We start from the raw sequence: 21,589 nt of genomic DNA, 5'->3' as shown, positions 1-21,589 counted from the left end.
TATGGTAACCGGATGGTTCCCATTCATGAGTTTCCTCAGAGGAACTGGGGCAGAGCACAGTACACGTGGTGTTACATCATTGGGAACAGTCTCGTTCCCCTGTTCCAGTGCGATGGGCAATGAGCTTTCAGGATAGGAATGGTAGGAAATCTCAATTTATTTTATTTTATAGTATTATCATATAGAAGTTTCTACTAAGCTGGAGACTTATATATCCCTCTGCCTGTGAGAATCTCTCGAATTTCCACAGGCACCTGGGCCACATCAGGCACTGTTTCTCTCCTGCTTAAGATCTTTCAGTGGCTTCCCATCACCTACGAAATAAGACAAGCTCCTACACTTAGAATATAAAGCCCCCTGCGATCTGGTCCCAGCGTGCCTTTCTGCCTGGATTTATCATTCCCTTTTCTGGTAATACTAAATTACTAATAATTCTCTCTCACACCACGTTTACATCTCTGTGCTTTGGCTCTTTACATGAAACTCCCTTTCCACCTTCGTTGCTTCGTAAAATTTTACTTACCCAGGACTCTGTTTAGGCATCCCCAGCAGGAAGAAAGCCTTCACTGGACCCCACCAGTGTTTAAAATGTCTTTAGTTCATCCTCTCCTAGCACCCTGTGAGTTTCCCAATTTTATAATCATTTTCCATTTTATATTTAAATGATCTGTTCATTTGCCCATTTTTCACATAAACAATCTAGCCTGGGGAGGTGATCAGGTCACAGTTATCATTGTATCTCTAGTGCATAGGTCAATACCCGGCATAGAATATTTTATTTAAATGAACTGACCTGACTTTCTTCTAGCTGGTTTTGTTCTGAGGCCCTGTCACTGAACTCCATCTCTTATCTCAGAAGTTGAAGGTCCCCCATCCCAGAGCCAGCTGCTAAGTTCCCAGAGCTTGAATAACACCACAGTCAGCTGAAGAGTGGGCAGCCTCAGACACCACGGCCGGGGCTTTTGGAGAAGCAGCAGGAAAATGGGGGCCATGCCGTTCAGACGCCTGTATCTGTTATGTCTCTTCATGTGCAAACCATCCCCGGAAGTTGCTGCAGAAGTTCAGGAATCCTCAGGTAAAAGAAAAGAACACCATGGGGTGCAAGTGTTGTTGGAAGAAGGGAAGGGAACATGACAGGGCTCTGGGTATATGTCCTCCAAACCTAGGAAACTTCCCAGGAGATGCTAGACAAAGATCTGCCTCCCCTAGTCTGGCATTCTCCTTCAGAAATAGGCAATCTTGTGGGGACCCCCCTCCCCATGTTAGTAAAAAATAAATAAATAAAGCCTTGGAATGATAACTGCTAAATCTCATTGGCCTTAGTATGAAGAGAAAAAGTAGAGCTGCCCTTATGATTTAGAGCTGCTTCTTCTCTATTCAGTACGCCCAAACCTTCTGTCTCTCTCTCACTCTCCCCCCACCCTCCTCTGTCTCTGCCTAGATGGTCCCGGTGCCCGGGAACCTGTCTGGCTCACAGATGTCCAGGCTGCCATGGAATTCGTCGCTGCTGCTGAGGTGACTGTCATAGGCTTCTTCCAGGTTCGTCCAGATACCCCCCCGCTGTCGTTCCTCCAAAGAACCAGAAATATTCTACCTCAAGGGAGCCACGTTAGTCACCTGCTGGCCAGATGACACTGCCTTAGCAGCCAAGGGGTACAGAGTCTGCTTTTAGCTTGTCCATCAAGATCTCTCGATTTCTAGCCATTCCCAGTCTCTGAATTATGTCTTCCTCGCACTTGCTTCAAGAGTTCTGAGACTGCCGACTGGGCCTCCCCATCTGTGGATGCTTTGAAGCTTCGGACAGTATCTGAATTTCCGAGGCAGGGGCCAGGGTACCCCAACTTCTATCATCCAGACAACGTATTTGTCAATAGTTGCCTCCAGTGTAGAACCTCTTACCAAATAAGTAGTCCCCTATGCTTCTTCCTCTTTTTTTGCTCTGAAATGTTGAATAAGGATGGCATTTTGTATATGGAAGGTGTTAGCCTCCATCTTCCAGATTGGCTTCCTGGCTAAGAAAAGCAGCCATAAAGGAGAAGGCATCATTCCAGCATTTTTCTATTTGTCTGGAGGTAACATCTGGAGATTCTCACAGCTGATCAAGCCCCTGCTCTCTCCTGGCAGACCTTCTTGTCTTGCTTCCATTCATTAATTCCAACTCATCATCACCCTGTCTATTCTGTGTACACAGCTGGAAATAGCCTTGATGAGATGTAAGTCGGGTAGGAAGACCGGGGAGCAAATTTTTCAGTGATGAGAGATCTGAATTGTAGACAAAAACAGCCACCCTCAGACAGGAAGGAGTGCCAAGGAAGTGGAGTCGGGTGCAATAACTTAAATGACCACCGGGTGTCGTTGTTTGATTCACGAGCAATTCCATTCTGAGGAGCAGAATAAAAAAAGAGGAAGCCTTGATGAACAATTGTTCATAACCTCAAATGAACTCCACACACCTTTTTGGATGAGCAAGGTGCCAACTCCCTCTGCTTGACCCCAGATGCAAGGCTAACCATGATCTTTTCTCTTAGCACATCTCCTTCTCTAGCTAGAAAGGTGTCAGGGACAAATACGTTCACTCTAGTGTATTGCCTGGAGCTGCTGAGGACAAAGGTCCCATGACAGCAGGGAGATAATGCCAGCTGGCTATAGAAGGACTGGAATCATCACTCAGAATAGGCTTCCCTGCTCTGTCCTGCAGGCCTGGGTTCTAGAATTGGACCAACCCATGAACAGTACCTTGATGGCTTGCACACAGTGGAAAGAGGACTGTTCCTCTACCTCCTACACAAGCCTTTGTTAATAAACCTTCTAAGCTTCCACTTTAATTTCTCTTATTTTTATTATTTTCTTTTTTGACCCTTTTGACAGCACCTATTTCTGATTTTTGCATTTCTTTTTGCTTCCACAAATTATTCCCCAAACATTTGCCCCCTCTGGTATATCAATGACAGAGCAGCCCAACTCTGCAGGTCTCTATGATTTTGAGACCCCTCTCAGCTACTAGTAAACTGCAAGTTCTATGGTAAAGCCAGACAGGAGTCCCAGGCTTAGCCACAATGTTGTAGTTACATATTAACCCACCCAGCCTGGAAAATTCAACAGTGTCACAGCAAATCCAGCCTGCATTTTGAGAGGTCAATGTTGTCTCACTGGACACTATGATTTCTGATATGAATGAACACATTTCTACTCCCTAGTCTGTTTCTCTGTCTCTCTCCTCCAAAAACAACCTGTGGGGTTTTTTCTTCTGGTTTTTAGGATTTAGAAGTACCAGCAGTGTCCGTACTCCACAGTGTGGTGAAAGATTTCCAAGATGTGTCATTTGGAATCAGCACTGCCTCCGAGGTTCTGGCCCACTACAGTGTTACTGGGAACACCATTTCCCTCTTTCGTCTGGTAAGTCAGGTGGGCAGCTCCAGCCTTCTCCCAGTTTTTCCTTGGGTTGTGGACGTACAGACTTCTGAGACCAGAAAAGAGTCTAGGTCTTGAACACTAATGGTGCTGCCTGAGTCAGGGACCATGATGACAAGGACGATGGCTCAACTCAAGCTTCCTAAACAGATGCTGTCATGAATGGGAAGAAGCCTGGACTGAGGGTCAGGACATAAGATTTGGAGCACTGCTTTGTCACCAACCAGCCATGTGACTTGGGCAGGTCACTGAACATTTTTTGGCTTCAGTTCTTTCATCTATAAAATAAAAGGGTTTGACTATATCATCAGTAAGGTCATTGTAAGCTCTAAAATTTTATATTTTCATACCTTTGAGAGTTCACTTACATTCATCAAACATGTGGTAACAACTACTCTGTGCGCTATGCAAGATAATGATAATAAAAACACATTGAGTATATTCTCCCCTCTCATAGATCTTACAAATATAGTAGAGATTGTAAACAAAATATGCACGTATCCATAATACAAAGAGCATCACCATGGATAAAATATTACAAGGGTTCAAATGATAAAGGCAGGGTAGGGATTCTGACCAAAATAAATTATGAAGGAGACAACTGAACTGGGATTAAAGAACAGATAAAATTTGGACAAAATAGAGGAGAATTCATGGCCAACATGGGGGAAAAAAAATAAACTTGGGAAACAGTGATCAGGCCAACTTGACTGGATCTCAGGGAACATGTTTTGGGCAAATGAATAAAAGACAGAGAAGCTTGATTGGAACCATATTGTGAGGAAATTTGAATACCAGCTTAATGGGTTTGCACTTAAGTTGCTTGGCACAAGGCAGCCCCTCAAGCCTTTAGATCAGGGGAATAATATGAACAGAAATGTGTTCGCAAAATTATTTTGGCAGCAATGAGTCAGACGGACTGTTAGGCAAAGAGACAAGAGTAGAGAGAACTTTTATTAGGCTGACAAAATAGATCATGTACTAAGGATCTGTAGCAAAGAGGTAGCAGTAGAAAGTGAAGAAAAGGCAGGTCCTGCAAAGGTAAGATATCAAAATTATGGAAAGGAGGCAAGGTTGAAAACCAGGGTACCTAGGAATAGTGAGGGCATAACAGAAATAGGGATTTCTGATGCTTTATTTTGTTGTTGAGTTTACATTGTTGGTGGAATACCAAGGTGAAAATGACCAGAGTCCACTGGAAATGAGAAACTGAGCAAAAGTTAAAGTTTCAAGATTTCTGGACTGAAGGTCCTTCCCGCTCTCACTTCCATCTTATCTATCTCATATTCCTCATCCAACCGTCTTTTAAATGTATTCTCTACTCAGTGTCTCCAACTTTCTTTAAGCCCTTAAACTACCTAGTTTATGTACCACTCCATTAAAACTGCTTTCATCCAGTCCAGGGTGGCTTCCATATTTCCAAATCCAATGAATACTGCTTAAGTCTTATTTTACTGAACATTTCTGCCATATTTGACATTGTTGGCCTCTCTTTTCTCTTTAGTATTTTCTCTTTCCTTGACCTACGAGCCTCCTTCTGCTGGTCCACTTCTTTTCGTCTCCCTGCAATATTCTCTTCCTCCACCCATACTACTGCCTGACTCAATGCTCTTCCCAATGTAGGTTATATAGTCCATGCTCCATGGGGCCAAAGACTGTCTTGTTCATTATTTCAACCACCGAGCATTTAAAAGTGCCTGTCATGTAGCAGGTACTCATAAATGTTTGGTGAATAGATGAATATGTGAATGATTTTTTTTTCTTTTTACTTTTTGAAAAAATATTTACTTGGAGCAGTTTTAAGTTCAGAGCAAAATTAAGAGAAAGATATAGAGATTCTTCTTATCTCTTGCCGCATACATACATGATCTCCCCCATTATCAACATCCCCCTCCAGAGTGGTACATTTGTCACAATTGATGAAACTACACTGAAACATCATAATCACCCAAACTCCATAGTTTACTTCATGGTTCACTCTTGGTGTCCTATGGTCTATGGTTTTGGACAAATATATAATGACATGAATCTATCATTAGTGTATCCCAGTATTTTCACTGCCTTAAATTCCTCTGTACTATGCCTGTGAAGGAATCAATTACTGAATGAATGTGTAATCCTTCAGTGATATAATTCTTTCTCATGTTTGACGATTGTGTGTTTGTTGAGGATTTGGAATGTTTTACCTCTAGCCTGGACCTCTCCTGTGATTCAAATGCTTGCTGGATATAACTGTTTGAATATCCTCATAAGCACAGCAGTCTTAACTTTGTCAAAACTGAATTTGTCATTTGTGCGTGCTGAATCATGTTCTTTCCTCTAAAACACTGTCTTACTGAATGGCTGTGTTCATTCAGTATCTAATCTTTGCCAATCATACCTCCTACCCTACTGAGCCTATGTTCTCCTCCACTCTTTCTATTTCACTCCTTGCTTAGATTCTTAGCATCTTTGGCATAAACATTTTTAATATCTTCTTAATAGATCTCCCTTTACTACTTCTTATAGTTTCTAGGTTGGTATCACAATGATGGATATAAAATGGAAATTTGACCATGACACGTCTTTCCTAAAAACTCTTCAATATTCCCCATGTCTTAAGAGACCAAAATCAAGATATTTAAACATGTAGTTTGTTTTTTGTTTTTTGGGTTTTTTTGTGGTACGCGGGCCTCTCACTGTTGTGGCCTCTCCCTTTGTGGAGCACAGGCTCCGGACGCGCAGGCTCAGTGGCCATGGCTCACGGGCCCAGCCGCTCCGCGGCATGTGGGATCTTCCCGGACCGGGGCACGAACCCGTGTCCTCTGCATCGGCAGGTGGACTCTCAACCACTGTGCCACCAGGGAAGCCCCTCTTTTTCTATTTCTTAAAAGTATTTTTATTATCTGATTTAGTTTTTGGTTAACATATAATGTTTTAGACAAAACATGAGTATTTCAACGTTCTAATCCCTGGAACCTGTGAATGTTACTTTATGTGGCAAAAGGGACTTTGCAGATGTGATTAAGAATCCTGAGATGAGGAGATTATCCTGGATTATCTGGGTGGGCCCAATGTAATCTCAACAATGCTTATGAGGGGGATACAGGAGGTCCAAGAGGAGAGAAGATGCTATCTATGGTGCTGGCTCTGAAGATGGATGAAGGGGCCAAGGAATGGCTAAGGTCTCTAGAAGCTGGAAAAGGCAAGAAAATGTCTTTCTTCACTAGAGCTTCTGGGAGGTCTACCAACAACTTGATTTTAGTTCAGTGAAACTCGTATTGGATTTCTGACCTCCAAAACCGAAGATAATAAAAGTGTATTTTTTTTTTGTTTTTTTTAAGATAGGTTAGCTATTATTTTTATTCTTCCAATCCAAATCCTCTCCCAGCAACTAGGCATCTTTTTTTTTTTTTAACGTCTTTATTGGAGTATAATTGCTTTACAATGGCGTGTTAGTTTCTGCTTTATAACAAAGTGAATGAGTTATACATATACATATGTTCCCATATCTCTTCCCTCTTGCGTCTCCCTCCCTCCCACCCTCCCTATCCCACCCCTCTAGGTGGTCACAAACCACCTAGCTGATGTCCCTGTGCTATGCGGCTACTTCCCACTAGCTATCTATTTTACATTTGGTAGTGTATATATGTCCATGCCACTCTCTCACTTTGTCACAGCTTACCCTTCCCCCTCCCCATATCCTCAAGCCCATGCTCTAGTAGGTCTGTGTCTTTATTCCCATTTTGCCCCTAGGTTCTTCATGACCTTTTCTTTTCTTTTTTTTTCTTAGGTTCCATATATATGTGTTAGCATACGGTATTTGTTTTTCTCTTTCTGACTTACTTCACTCTGTATGACAGACTCTAGGTCCATCCACCTCACTACAAATAACTCAATTTCATTTCTTTTTATGGCTGAGTAATATTCCACTGTATATATGTGCCACAGCAAAGGAAACCATAAACAAGACTAAAAGACAGCCCTCAGAATGGGAGAAAATATTTGCAAATGAAGCAACTGACAAAGGATTAATCTCCAAAATTTACAAGCAGCTCATGCAGCTCAATAACAGAAAAACAAACAACCTAATCCAAAAATGGGCAGAAGACCTAAATAGACATTTCTCCAAAGAAGATACACAGATTGCCAACAAACACGTGAAAGAATGCTCAACATCATTAATCATTAGAGAAATGCAAATCAAAACTACAATGAGATATCATCTCACACCAGTCAGAATGGCCATCGTCAAAAAACCTACAAACAATAAATGCTGGAGAGGGTGTGGAGAAAAGGTAACACTCTTGCACTGCTGGTGGGAATGTAAATTGATACAGCCACTATGGAGAACAGTATGGACGTTCCTTAAAAAACTAAAAATAGAACTACCATCTGACCCAGCAATCCCACTACTGGGCATACACCCTGAGAAAACCGTAGTTCAAAAAGAGTCATGTACCACAATGTTCATTGCAGCTCTATTTACAATAGCCAGGACATGGAAGCAACCTAAGTGTCCATCAACAGATGAATGGAGAAAGAAAACCGATGTTTTTACTCCTAGATTCTATTTACTCTAATGCTCCTCATTCTAAAGACTTAAAAAAAAAAGAAGAAAAGAAACACACTTTCTCCTAAACCATTTCTCTATCTCCCTGGCACTATTTAATCAAACCCCAGGATTATTTCTCAAGAGCTAATCTAGGCATGGCATATTTTGGCAAAGAAATTTCAGAATTTGTCCCTACAGTAAATTTCCATTGTAGGAACATGTTTAGAAATAAGCTGAAATAATAAGTGGGAATATGAGTTGACAGCTATGTTGGAGAGATGAGAGACTGGCAAATGCTATATTTATGGAACGCATCACCTGCAAAAACAGTGCAAGCCAACTATATACATGCGATTGGGAAAAATGTAAAATGGAGCAATAGTAAGTTGTGTATGACAACCTGTCTGTGTGAGGACAGAGCTTGTCTTTTGTGAGAGTGATAGCAACTCTCACCACTCTCAACAGGACTCTTAATGTTGCCCCGACAGAGATGTAATCCCATGTTGAATAAACCATGAGCCTGTCCTAAACTGGAATTTCAGATATTATTTGAATGTTTACCTCATTTTGAGTATTCTCAATCACTTCTATTTTAAGAAATATAGGGACTTTCCTGGTGGTCCAGTGGTTAAGACTCTGTGCTTCCAGTGCAGGGGGTGTAGGTTCGATCCCTGGTTGGGGAACTAAGATCCCACATGCCAAAAAAGAGATATAATTAGCCTAACTTTGACCCAATGGGATAGTGATGGAAACACAGTAGAGGCATCCTTTCATGCCTTTCACAATTATTCCTTGGAAACCTATTATAAGAAATGCACCTTTCCAAGCAGAGAATCAGAAGAAACCAGTGCATAAAAGTAAACTGATAAGAAAGGCAAGAAGTAAGATACATCAAATTTTTAAATATTTTTTCTAAAGTATATATTTACCAAGTATATGGTAAGCTAAGCAACTTATAAAAACAACCCAGAGAAGCAGCCGCATAGCACAGGGAGATCAGCTCAGTGCTTTGTGACCACCTAGAGGGGTGGGATAGGGAGGGTGGGAGGGAGGGAGACGCAAGAGGGAGGAGGTATGGGGAAATATGTATATGTATAACTGATTCATTTTGTTGTAGAGCAGAAACTAACACACCATTGTAAAGCAATTATACTCCAATAAAGATGTTAAAAAAAAAAAAAAAACCCAGAGACATGAGGGCATTTGTTAAACAAATGATTTCTCCGTGATAGCCCAGATATTTAATATTGTAAATGGTGTAAACTAAGACAACTTTAATATGTTTTATGAACTGTTGGGTTGTTAATTATGGAAATTGAGCAAAATTCAAAGGAATATTGCTGGAATACTAATAAAGAGAAAAGGAGTGATGAAATCCATTGGTAGCACACAGTGTCTGAAACATAAAATAATCCACATCTGATTCTCTTGGGGAACCTCAAATTATATTGTAAGGTGACAACCCTTCTGGTTTACTGTTTACTGTTTTTATTCAGGTGCCTCTTTCCTTGGGGAGAAAAATAATATGATTTTTCAAGGAAAATCTTTCCAAAAACTGGAAAAATATATAAAAATTTTTCCCCCACTCTTGGTTCCAGGGTTGGGTTTTTCTTTCCAGGGCATTAGGCAAATAAATTCCCTTTACAGAAGAAAGAATTCCTTTCAAATGTTGTTTCCAGGAACCCTACACATGAACGCTCCAGAGTTTTTTGGTTTAAGAAATAGAGAAATAATCGGGTATGTTTCGTTCAAAGAAGCCCAACCAACTGGAAAGGCTTCAGGAGGGTGGTTTTTATTAAAGCTCTTTGCTTCTTAGAGAAAGTTATCACCGCTTAACCACGGTGCTTCCAGTATACAACATGCCTTAAGTCCAGAAACACCTGGAGGAGCTGGAGTTTCCTGTTCGTCTTGTTCTGGGAAATGTGAGGGTTTGCCTGGAAAAGGGAGCAGAAAGGGAGGAACTCCTGGCTCAGACCACAGCTCTGTCCCCTGAGCTTAGACACCAGGCCTGCAAGTTTCCAGAAAAATAATCAGGAAGTATTTAAACATATTAAAGATTAAAAGGACACTGGTTGTGATTATAATGATGATTTTGATGGTTGCACAATTAGCAAAGCCTTAGGAAGGAGACATGCCAGGTGGTAAAGCAGGCCTTAAGTAGCTTTTAAGATCCTTTGTGTTCACTTTCTTCTCTATCGACTAGAGGAGAGGGATGGGAGAAGGGTGGGCAAGGACTCCACCTAGGAAGACTTTTTTCTCCTGCTTTTATATTTCTGCCCCAAGCTTTCTACTCAAACTGTGTGAATTTTAAAACAATTAAATATGCAAAATAGTTCACCTTTTAAAACATCCTGTGGTTTCGTTGAATTTTTTTCAAAATTCTTTTTTTGAAAGACAAACATTTTCTGTACCTCGGCATTATGTATTTCATAAGTTTGGATTGTGAAAAACAACCGTGAAATAAAGTGATTAAATTGCCATCTGACTGAGGTCAGCACTTCTGGGCCTCAGTACCTAATACACAGCAGGCACTCAACAAATAATTGAACACAAATGGATTATAAGAGAAAAACCCAGATATGACTAAACAGACTCAGAATTAATCAAATTAACCATAAAGAGTGCATTGGGTTTCTTGGAGGTTCATATTGCTTTTAACTATACCTAGTGAGAGACCACCTGGAAGAAAAGAAGAGAAAAATAGAAGATGGCCCTGATCCAGGGCAAGATCTGATGGGGTAGGACCGATATAAGATAGCAGATAAAGGGTAAGAGTTAAGGAGTGTTCAAGTGTTGGTGGCCCAAAGATCTCAAAAGTGACCCAGACTATTTCAGGAAGCAGAATTGTTCAGGATCTGGCCCTGACAGTTCTATCTGTAGGCATAGTTGCTATGGGTGATGGAAGCTTTATCTTCTGTCTCTATGGGCATGAGGAGATGGGAGAGGGGAATGGGAAACTTCTGGGAACAATGTTTGGCAATATGACATCCTATCTTTCAACATACCTGAGTATCATGGAAAGGCAGCTCTAAAATGCAAATCTGGGATAGCAGACCAGGTAACTAGACAATCCCTTCCACTAAGGATAATTTTTTGAAAAAGCTGAGCAAAAAAAAATATTTTAAAGAAAGACCTTGGAGAACCAGCAAGAGAAGGGGGAATGTCTAGGCTAAGATCTAAAATAAAATGGAAACCCGAAAAGGTGAACCCTGTATTTGGACTGCTTTTCATCTGGGGGACATAGCCAGTTCTAGAAGGAGCAGCAGAGAGGCTGAGAGGTTTATTAGCATTTTTGCAATATTCAAGGAGCCAGAAAATTAAATGTTGGAGTTCAGGGACCACAAGGAGAAGTAGGAGGTAAAACTAGTAAGACATCCTTTGCTCTACTTTGGACCCTAAAGAGAAATACCCTAAAATCAAAGATGAACCATAAGTAGATCAGCCCTCCCAAGAGCTGCAGCACAGATTCGAGTCACCTCAGCCCCTGATCATATATGAATATATAAATACACACACACACACATACACACATATATATATACACACACACACACATACACACATATATATATACACACACACATTACATACACCTGCACACATATATAATTATATATGTATCATCTATGTAATTTACCCGTAGCCATGCCATAGTATAATAACAGAAAGTCAAAGAAAAAGAGAAAAATCTTAAACCAGACAAAAAAGATTACCTTCAAAGTAAGCTCAAAGGGTAATACTAAGATTCTCAGATGACTTCTCAATAGAAAGAATGGAATGCAGAATACAAATAATTATATCTTTCAAAAACTGAAAGAAAATAACTCTCAACAAAGAATGCTACCCCCAGCAAAAATAACCTTCAAAAATAAAGGTGAAATAAGCATATTTTAGACAATCAAACTGAAAGAATATGTCACCCAACAGATCTAACTCATTCTAAAGGGAATACTAAATGTGTTCTCTGGGCAGAGGGAAAAAATTCCCAGATAGAGGCTCAAAAATGCAGGAAGAAATGAAGAGAAACTAAAATGTAAATGTATGCATAAGTGTAAATGTATATTGATTATATAACAATAATAATAATGTCTTGTGAGATTTAGAATTAACACACAGAACAATAATGGCCTGTAGGTCTTGAGTGTGGGCCATGGACTGATTTGGAAGGAAGTAAAGTGTATTCGAGTGTTCTAATGTCTGCATTATCCAAGAAGAAGGTAGAATTGCCAGCTCATATTAGATTCTGATAAGTAAAGTATGCATGTTGTAACGCATGCTGGTGATCCTTAGGAGAATAATTATAGCGTGTGTAACTTCTGAGTCAAAAAAGAGAAAGAAGGCATAATAAAAAGTGCTCAATGGATTCAAAGTAAGCCAAAAATGAAGGAAAATGAGATTTGGAACAGGCAGAACCAATGGAAAAATGCATATTTAATTAAATATATTAGTAACTACATTATATAAAAATAATCCAATTAAAAGGCAAAGATTATCAGACTGGATTTAAAAATAAAACTATGTGCTTTCTACAAGAGATACAATGTTTTAAAAAATAGGGATATATGTAAAGTATAAAGATAGGTTGAAAGTAAAAGGATGGAGATATGCCATGTAAACACTTCTAAAAGAATGCTGGTATAAGTATATTAGTATGAACAAAGTAGTCTTTTATGCAATGAGCATCCCTAGGGATAAAGAAGGACACTTCATAAAGACAACAATTTTAATTTGCCCAGAAAATTTACCAATTCTAAATCTGCATACATGACTTGAGAATATATAAGAAGAAACTGACAGAACTGTAAGAAAAAATGGTTAAATCCACAATCATACTGGGAGATTTTGACACTCCCCTATTGAGAGAATAAGCTAGTCAAAAAAAAAAAAAATATATATATATATAATTTGAATTATAAATTAACTAAGTGTCCTGATGAGCTTATGCAGAATACTGTATTCAAAAACTATAATATATGCATAATTTTAAGGACACATATCACATATACAGAAGTTGACAAATAATAAAAATAAAATGTAGAAATTAAGCTGGAAATCAAAAACAAGCATATAACCCCAAAATCTTACATTTTGAAATTAAAAAATACACTTCTAAATAACCAATAGGTTAGAGAAGAAATAAGAACAGAAATTAGAAAACATTTTGAATTGAATGATAATAAAACATACATACAAAGTTTATGAATGTAGAAGGCATCCATAGCCTTATAACGGGAAATATGGAGCTTTTAACATGTATTTTAGAGAAGAGTAATGCTAAAAATCAGAATCTAAGCATCATTTTAAGAAGGAAGAAAAAATGAGTCCCAGGTAGATTTTAGATCCATTGTGAACGACAAAATAATAATGTTTCTAGGAGATAAAATAAGAGAATATATTCAAAACTTTGGTGTAGTCAAAGCACTTTAAACAAAACAAAACAAAAACACACACGAGTTATAGGAAAAGGTTGATAACTTGACTACATTGAAATCACCTTCTGTTCATATGCAGTCACCATTAAAAGGGAAGTCCCCAGTGAGAAAAGATATATAGTATAAAACCACAAAGAGTTCATATCCAGAATATATAAAACATCTTCAAATCAGCAAAGAAAGGATCAACTCAATAGAAAAATAGGCAAGTGACTTGAACACAGACTTCAAAGAAATGGATATACAACTAGTTAATCAGAGAAATACAAGTGAAACCACAGTGAGATACTACCAGATATTCACCAAAATGAATAAAATTAGAAAGGTGGATAATGCCAAGTGTTGGCAAGGATGTGGAACAATGGGACATTTCCAACAGTACAAATGCAAATGTACATTATTGTCCATTTTAGAAAATAACTTTGACATTGTCTCCCAAACACACATCAAAATACATGGCAAAAATACACATATCCGGGCGTCCCTGGTGGCGCGGTGGTTGGGAGTCCACCTGCTGATGTAGGGGACACGGGTTCATGCCCTGGTCCGGGGGGATCCCACATGCCGCGGAGCGGCTGGGCCCGTGGGCCATGGCCGCTGGGCCTGCGCGTCCAGAGCCTGTGCTCTGCAACGGGAGAGGCCACAGTGGTGAGAGGCCCACATGCCGCAAAACAAAAAACAAAAAAACAAAAAACATAAAAACAAAAAACAAAAAAAATGCACATATCCTACAGTCAAATCCTAATCCTAGATACATGCCCAACAGATATAGAGACATGAGTACCAAGAGAAATGAACAAGAGTGTTCATTGCAGCCTTACTTTAATAACCAGAAGCTGAAAACAGTCTAAATTTTCATCAGTAGTAAAATGAATAAATGCTTTGCATATTTATACAATCAGATATTATAGAGCAAGGAAAATGAACAAACTATAGCTAAATGCAATAACATGGATGGCTCTTATAAACAAAATTTTAAGCAAAAGAATTGAGATACACATACAAAAAATAGTTTGTTTCCACTTACATAATGTTTTTAAAAAGATGAAACTAAACTATAACATTAAGAGATGCATTTTTAAGCAAGTAAAGCTATAAAGGAAAGGATGAAGAAGGTCATCATAAGTCAGGATAATGGTCCCTTTGGCAGAAAACTAATGGATTATTGATTAGAAGGGATCACAGAGGGCTTCAGGCATTCTGGCAATGTTCTATTTCTTTCCCTGAGTGGTTCCACAGTTGTTTGCTCTGTGATCATTTACTGAGGTTTACATTTTCTGTTTTGTGGTTTTCTCTATATGTGTGCTTTATTTCACATTCGAAGGGTACATAAATAAAACATAAATCTGATCCTGTAAGTGTCTCCCCTTGCCCTCAGGTTAGAGTTTAATCTACTTACCTTGACTTCAAGGCTCTTTGGGAATTTACCCTGCCTACCCCACTGTCTATGTCTCTCTTCTACCCGCACTTAACATCTACTGCTAGAGTCAAGCTAAACGAACTGCAGCTTCTAGAATGGGCATCTCGCATCATTTTGCCTTTGGCAAATGCTGTTCTTTATTTAAAATCCCACCCCCATCCTCATTCATCTGAACAAGTCTTAGCCATTCTTCAGGAGCTGCCTCTTCCTGGGAGTTTTTCTGCTCTTCCTTAGGTGACAAATGGGTCTGTGATGACACTAGCCGCATTCTGTGTGATGTTTCTGTTTACTTCTCTGTGTCCCACAGGACAGTGTGTTCCTAGAGGGCAGGGAACATTTCCTATTTACCTTTCTGTCTTTAGAGCTTTAGTTAGTGCCTGACATGTGGTAAATAGTCTAGAAACATTTACTGATAAATGAAGACAGTGACAATTTTATCCTTTTTGTGTGACCCAGGTGGATAACAAACAACTGGATTTAAAGAGTGAAGACATTGAAAGCATGGATGCTACCAAGTTAAGCCATTTCATTCAGAGGAACAACCTCCACTTGGTGACAGAGTATAACCCTACGGTAAATAGCCCCTGTCCGCAGACCCTTAAGTCCCTATGTCAGGGAGGGTACTTGCCTTCATAGCAGAAATCCTTTCCTCCAGGAGTCCTGATCTTTTGACCAATAATAATATTAACCACAAAAAAAGATATATATATATATATAAACCACCATTAATTGAACACCTAGTTGTTTATGTTGCCATCCCTCTACAACCCTTAAGATTGATAGACTTGTCCCTACCCAACAAAGAAAGAAACAGAAAAGTTAAATGACGTCACATGACTAGTAAGAAAGAGAGAGTGCAGTGCTGAGTGACTACTTCGAAACTTCTGAGTTTGGTTGCCTGAGAGAGTTCAGTGAAGGCAACAAGATTGTGAGCTCGCCACAACTGCAAAAACGCTGAAGGTCCATTTTGTTTTCCTAAAGCATTGGTGACCAATACTTTTGTAATTGTAATTGTATTGTAATTACAATAAAAGTAAATTAATAGACCAATGAAATGTTGAAAGACAAAGCCCACCGATCATGTATTTGGATGTCGCAACAATGTAAAATTTTTTTAAAGTTTTTATACACCTATTCCCATTTTCTGTGCCTATCTCCTTGTGGACTAGTAACTAACATTTCCTGGTCTGGCCTAGACCCTCAAGGGGTCTCAGGTTTCTTTCTGGGTTTGTCTTCCTTGGGTGTTGCATGCTGCCTGAAACCTGGGTGAAGCTGCTGGTCCACCTGTCCTGCTGGCCTTCTAACACTCTACAGCTTATAGAATTACCTTGCATGTCCTGCCTTTTGCCTTCCTGAACGTAAATCGTAGACTGATGGAGTGTTGACTTCCAGTGATCTACATCAGCTCAGAAATGCTATGCGCTCTCTAGTAACAGTACTTTATATGCATGTCATGCTTTTTAGAATTTACAAAGCCCTTTCACACCATTTTCTCATTTAATACTCACAGAGATTCTTTGAGGTAGAAGAGAGGAAATTATTATGTCCATTTTATAGAGAACTCTCGAGTTCCAAACAACATTCAAGATTACACAGTAAGTGGAAAAGGCATCTTTTAAGGCAGAAAATTTAACTGATGATGCATTAGCTCATATTGTCTATTTCTATTCTACTGGAGAGGAAATGGGAGTTCAGAAAAGTGAAGTAACGTCCTCAAGGCCATATGAGCTTCAGTGACAGCCTATCCACTCGTCCCTGATTTTTTTATGACTGGTCTGTCTGACTGGGTCCTGTGGTTTTTCCATTGCCGCACATAGCCTTCAACAGAAAACACCCCTTTTCCTGTTGACTGAATTCCTGTCCACCTCTCACACCATGTTTTTCTCCATGGAATGGTGACTCCATTTCCACTTCTGGTAAGATTCCAAACACATGCACCGCAGGGGTGTTGGCAGCAATAATTGAAAAGGCATTTTTCTCCTAGATCATCATCATTCTGGTCATTGTGTCTATAAAGCTGCCAGGAGTGCATGTGGGACCAGGAAAGATGATCTTCCGGTCCCTGAGCTTATGGTCCAGGGTCCTGGAGTTCTGCAGGCGAACGAGGGCAGACGCAAGGACTAGCCTTCCTGAGCTCTGATGCCTGGTCCATCTCTCATCTTAAAGAACAATGACATTTGTTAAGTTCCATATTAGTAGTGACAGCAAATCACATCAAGAAGAAATTAGGAAAGAATTTCTTTAGAGAAGCAAGTTCAATTTTTATTGTGACTTTTACATTTCCGAAAAGTAGTTTTTCTCAACGGGTGACCTGCCCACACTACTATAGTTGTTTCTCATCTGTTGCTGGTACAGAGGTTTGTATCAGTAGCAACTGGGCAGAAATTCATAGCCATGTAGTTGGCCTCCTGTGCACTTTTAAGGCACACACTCAATCTTTGGCTTCAAGGTGAAAATCCAGCTGTTTAATCTATTAGAATTAAACTAATCACTTCTGCTGTGTTCAATCCCTTCTGCTAAGACAACTATATCATTTGACTCCTCAGCTTTGATTTTTTGACTCTTCTCAAGCTTTCTTCTCCATCTGCACTCTAGGAGAGTAGATGCATGCTCTAAATTTAAGTAGCAGGATCTAGTAGAACAAGAGACAATTATTTAGCATCCAATCTCCCAAACTTAAAATGTAAGACCTGGTTTGAAACTCCAGGGGGAAAGTTTTGGGAAAGAACTCACTGGACTCTCCTTACCTACATGTTGGCCAGTAGAGCTGAAAAAAAAATCTCTACAGAGGAGTGTGTAGCTTCTGGAAGGATCCTACCTAGTTGCTCCCCCTCCCACCACCCTGGGACTCTGCCCAAAGATTCCTTAACACACCATACTCTCTCTTCTTGTGCACATGCTTGTTTTACAGCAGTGCTTTCTGTATTTAGAAGGGAGGGGTGAAAAGGAATGGGATTTTGTTTAAAATAGCGACAGTTGCAGCACTATTTCAGGAAAGGGAAATGAAGGGAACCAGTGCCAGAGTTTTACACTCTGTCTTCTCTCCTCCCTCTGGTTCACAGCTGTCCCCTCCCCTCCATCACCGACAACTTCCTGGGGAATGACCATCTCTAATCAGCAAAAACGGGCCAATGCTTCTGGTCTCCTGAAGAGCTTACCTTATGGCTGACCTGAGGTGCTCTGATTCAACCATGCTGAGGGCTGAATTGGTTGTGTTGAGGATTTGCCATCAGCTGTGTATGAGGCGGTACATCCCGCTGATTAAGACCATGGACTCTGGAGCCGCACTGCTTGCTGCGAATCGCAGTTCAACACTTTCAGGACTTTAGGAGATCTTGGGCCTCAATTTCTTCTTTTATAAAACTGGGACTTTGAGGATTAAATTAGTTATTACACGTAAAGACCTGAAAACAGTGCCCAGCACATCATAAGCACTCAAAAGTATACACTACTGACATGCAAAGGCCACATTTTAAGTGCATCTGGGTCCTCTCGCAACATGAAAAGGGGTTTAAAAGGTGACTAAAATGTTCCGTGGTGTATTTGTTACCTATTGATGCATAACAGCTTACTCCAAAATTTAACAACTTAGAACAGAAAAAAAATGGACTGTCTCGCACAGTTTCTGTGGGTCCACCATTTGGGAGTGGCTAGGGTCAGGTGCTGCAAATCTGGGGGCTCATGTGAAGTGGCAGCCCTTGGTCAGGGAGGCAGTCATGGGAAGGGTTGACTGGGGCTGAAGAGTTTGCTTCCAAGATGGCTCAATCACAGACAAGTCAGTGCTGGCTGTTGGCAGGAGGCCTTAGCTCCTTGCCATGCGAATCTCTTCATAAGACTGCTTGAGTGACCAGCATGAGAGAGTAAGTGATATGAGTGAGAACAAAGCAGAAGCCACTGTGTCTTCTATGACCTAACCCTGGAGGTCACACTCCAGCATTTCTGCAACATCCCTTTGGTTACTCAGCTCAGCCCTATTCAGTGTGGGGAGGAGAAAACTACACAGTTGCATGAAAACCAGAGGTTGAGACTGACTCAGCACCATCTTGGAGGAGTTGCCCCTGATGTCATGGATGGACAGCTCTCATTTATGTTCTAGTGTACCTATTCACCGGTTGTCACTAATGTTTTTTTTCCCTCCTTTTCACTTTCATTCTACTTCAATACATTTCAATTTCCCAGACTGTAATTGGCCTATTTAATAGTATGATTCCAATTCATCTTCTACTGATGATGAACAAGGCCTCCCCAGAGTATGAAGAAAGCTTGCACAGATACCAGGAAGCAGCTAAGCTCTTCCAGGGGAAGGTAAGTCTGGACTGGGAAATACCTTTTTGAATACTCAGCAACAAGACACTAGAAAAAGGGAGATGGGACCAGGGAAGTGAGATAAATGAGGAAAATACATCAGGTTAAGAGATAACAAAGTGAGAACTGGGGCATAATAAATCCCATTACTCTGATTTAAAACTTAAGATGTATTTTATACTCTTAAAGATGTATTTAATCATATCTTCCATCAGCAGTAAGTCTATTTCTTTTTTTTAATGCCTTGATGGGTGCAGAGAAAATAGAGACCCAAAGAAACTGAAAATTAAAATCACCTTTTAGTCACGATTTATTTATTCCTTGCTATAAACTCTGAAGTTTTAGACCTCAGGACTTATTTCTCATCTAAAACACCTGTCAGGTATCTAGTGCCCACTGGATGTCCAATAAATATTCATTTCTTTCCCTTCCCTACTTTGTGCAGTTCTGCTTATGTTACTGAAATAGTAAAACTTCAACCACTTCAAGGCTACTGCATTGAATTAGAGGCCTCGATGACAAGGGCTGTCTGGTAATAAAACAAGCTGACTTTCTGGTTTTCTGGTTTCCCTAGCACTGGAAGTTTTCAGTGTTACTAAACATAAATAACTCTCTAGACTATTATCAAGAAGATTTCCACTTTGGACAGAAGATTTGATTTAATAATACAAAATAGTTAACAGTTTTCAAGCACTTGCTATACGCTAAAAACTATACTAGAAATATTAAATCCATTCTCTCATTCAATCTCCCCCAACAAAAGCCCATTTTTCCAAAGAGAACACCTAATCTCAGGGAGGCTAAGTAATGTACCCAAAGTCACACAGCTGGAAAGTATTACAGGTAACATTTAAAAAGAATTCTCCACATTTAGCCAATAGGCCATACTTTCTCCCTTAGCTAACCCCTAAAGTCTCTTCCAGTTCTACAGTCTTAAAATTAAATAAACCCAATCAAAGGGATAAAAAACCAAAACAATGCAAAATAAGAAGAAATTCATTTTAACTCAATGAAGATTTAAACTGTGTGGCACAGACCCTAAATTCCATCAGTGTAAACTCCAACAATCACAAGGTGTTTCTTCCTCCCCAGAGGAAGAGATCTTTCTTTTCCAAACTTCTTTCTTTCTTTTCCAAACTTCTCCAACTGCAGATTCTTTTTATTCTGGTGGACAGTGGTGAGAAGAAAAATGGGAAGGTGATATCATTTTTCAAACTAAAGGAGCCTCAGCTGCCTGCATTGGCAATTTACCAGACTCTGGACGATGTGTGGGATACACTGCCCATAACGGAAGTCTCAGTAGAGCACGTGCAAAACTTTTGTGATGGATTCCTGAAAGGGAAGAGGTTGGTAAGTGTGAGACTACAGGTAAAGCAAGTTGAGGTTTGTTTCCGCTCTTGGTTCCTTTAATTTCCTGTTGAATAAAAATTCTTTGACCTCCACTGGATTTGATTAAGAGTAAAGGGATAGGAAATGTGCATATAAATACATGCACTCAGCCTCTTCTTTTGCATAATTGATAGAGTATTATACACTATTGTATATCATTGTACAGCTTGACTCTTTTACTTAACATGAAGTATCATTTTATATGTGAAAAGCTTTCTTATAGTTTATTAACCAACTACACAGAATTTTAATGTATCGATGGACCATGATTTATTTAACTATTCTCTTATTGATTAGATTGTTTCCAGTTTTTTTCCAGCTGTTTCTCATCCCCCAATAATATGAACAAAAGTCTGTTTTACCCAAACTTTGTCCACACAATGTGTTCTCAAGCTTTCTGATCTTTATTAATATTAAAGGCGAAAAAATGGTATCACTGTAAAAAAAGAAAAGAGTAAAGGGATAGGAGGATACGGTGGTCAGAGTTGGGATGCTTTTTGAGATGTAGTCATGGGAACAGAACTCCAAAAACAGTTTTGGAAAGGTCTTGCATAGTCAAAGGAGCTGAATTTTGGATTTTACCATTCTGTGTACAACATCAATGGGAAACAAGTAAATTCCATAGGAGGATTCATGAGATAAAAATTGAAGATGGATTTAGGACTTTCAGGAGGAATTGAATAGCTCAATTTTCTAATCTCAGAGTTCAAAAACAAGAGTGGACTCCAAATCTGATTATCAGTCTCATGGTGTTTTTCAGAGAGAAAATCATGAATCAGAAGAAAAGATGTCAAAGATGGAACTCTGATTTCTCCCTGCTTCTTCTGCGTAGGACAAAGTAACTAATTGATGCCGAATAAAAAGGGGTGACCCAAACCTCAGAGACAGTAAACAGGATCACCAGACTTTACACATACACATACATGCACAAACACACACACACACACACACACACACACACACGTGCGCACACGTGCACGCACAGCTCCAGTTTGTTCCTTAAAGTCTCATTGACTTTACTTTCCCTTTCTTTTAAATTTTACCCTTCCGATTTTCTCTTCTGCATTCATACTGAGTAGGCCCATGCACTGTCATACA

At 39.7% G+C, this 21,589-nt stretch overlaps 1 protein-coding gene across 1 annotated transcript; it reads left to right on the top strand.

Annotated features, from left to right (window-relative positions):
* The first annotated feature begins 43 nt into the window (after positions 1-43).
* Positions 44-21,387, top strand: ERP27 (endoplasmic reticulum protein 27). The gene is made up of 8 exons (XM_082665537.1): positions 44-619; positions 857-1,075; positions 1,442-1,539; positions 3,259-3,396; positions 15,254-15,370; positions 18,977-19,102; positions 20,255-20,452; positions 21,252-21,387. Exons 2-8 carry the CDS (start codon positions 982-984, stop codon positions 21,297-21,299), a joined length of 819 nt encoding a protein of 272 aa, XP_082521663.1. The 5' UTR covers positions 44-619; positions 857-981; the 3' UTR covers positions 21,300-21,387.
* The last annotated feature ends 202 nt before the right edge of the window (positions 21,388-21,589 follow it).

The sequence above is a fragment of the Grampus griseus genome, assembly GCF_964374135.1.
Source record: "Grampus griseus genome assembly, chromosome: 11".
In the NCBI taxonomy this organism is placed as follows: Eukaryota; Metazoa; Chordata; class Mammalia; order Artiodactyla; family Delphinidae; genus Grampus; species Grampus griseus.
Note: the sequence above shows the minus strand (reverse complement) of the source record. Positions and strands in the feature narration are given on the sequence as shown.

Excerpts from the sequence above, each read along its gene's own strand:
- ERP27 (XM_082665537.1), top strand. The coding sequence starts at position 982 with ATGGGGGCCATGCCGTTCAGACGCCTGTATCTGTTATGTCTCTTCATG. Across the intron at positions 1,540-3,258 it reads CTGTCATAGGCTTCTTCCAG|GATTTAGAAGTACCAGCAGT; the intron begins GTTCGTCCAGAT and ends TCTGGTTTTTAG. Across the intron at positions 20,453-21,251 it reads TCCTGAAAGGGAAGAGGTTG|AGAGAAAATCATGAATCAGA; the intron begins GTAAGTGTGAGA and ends GGTGTTTTTCAG.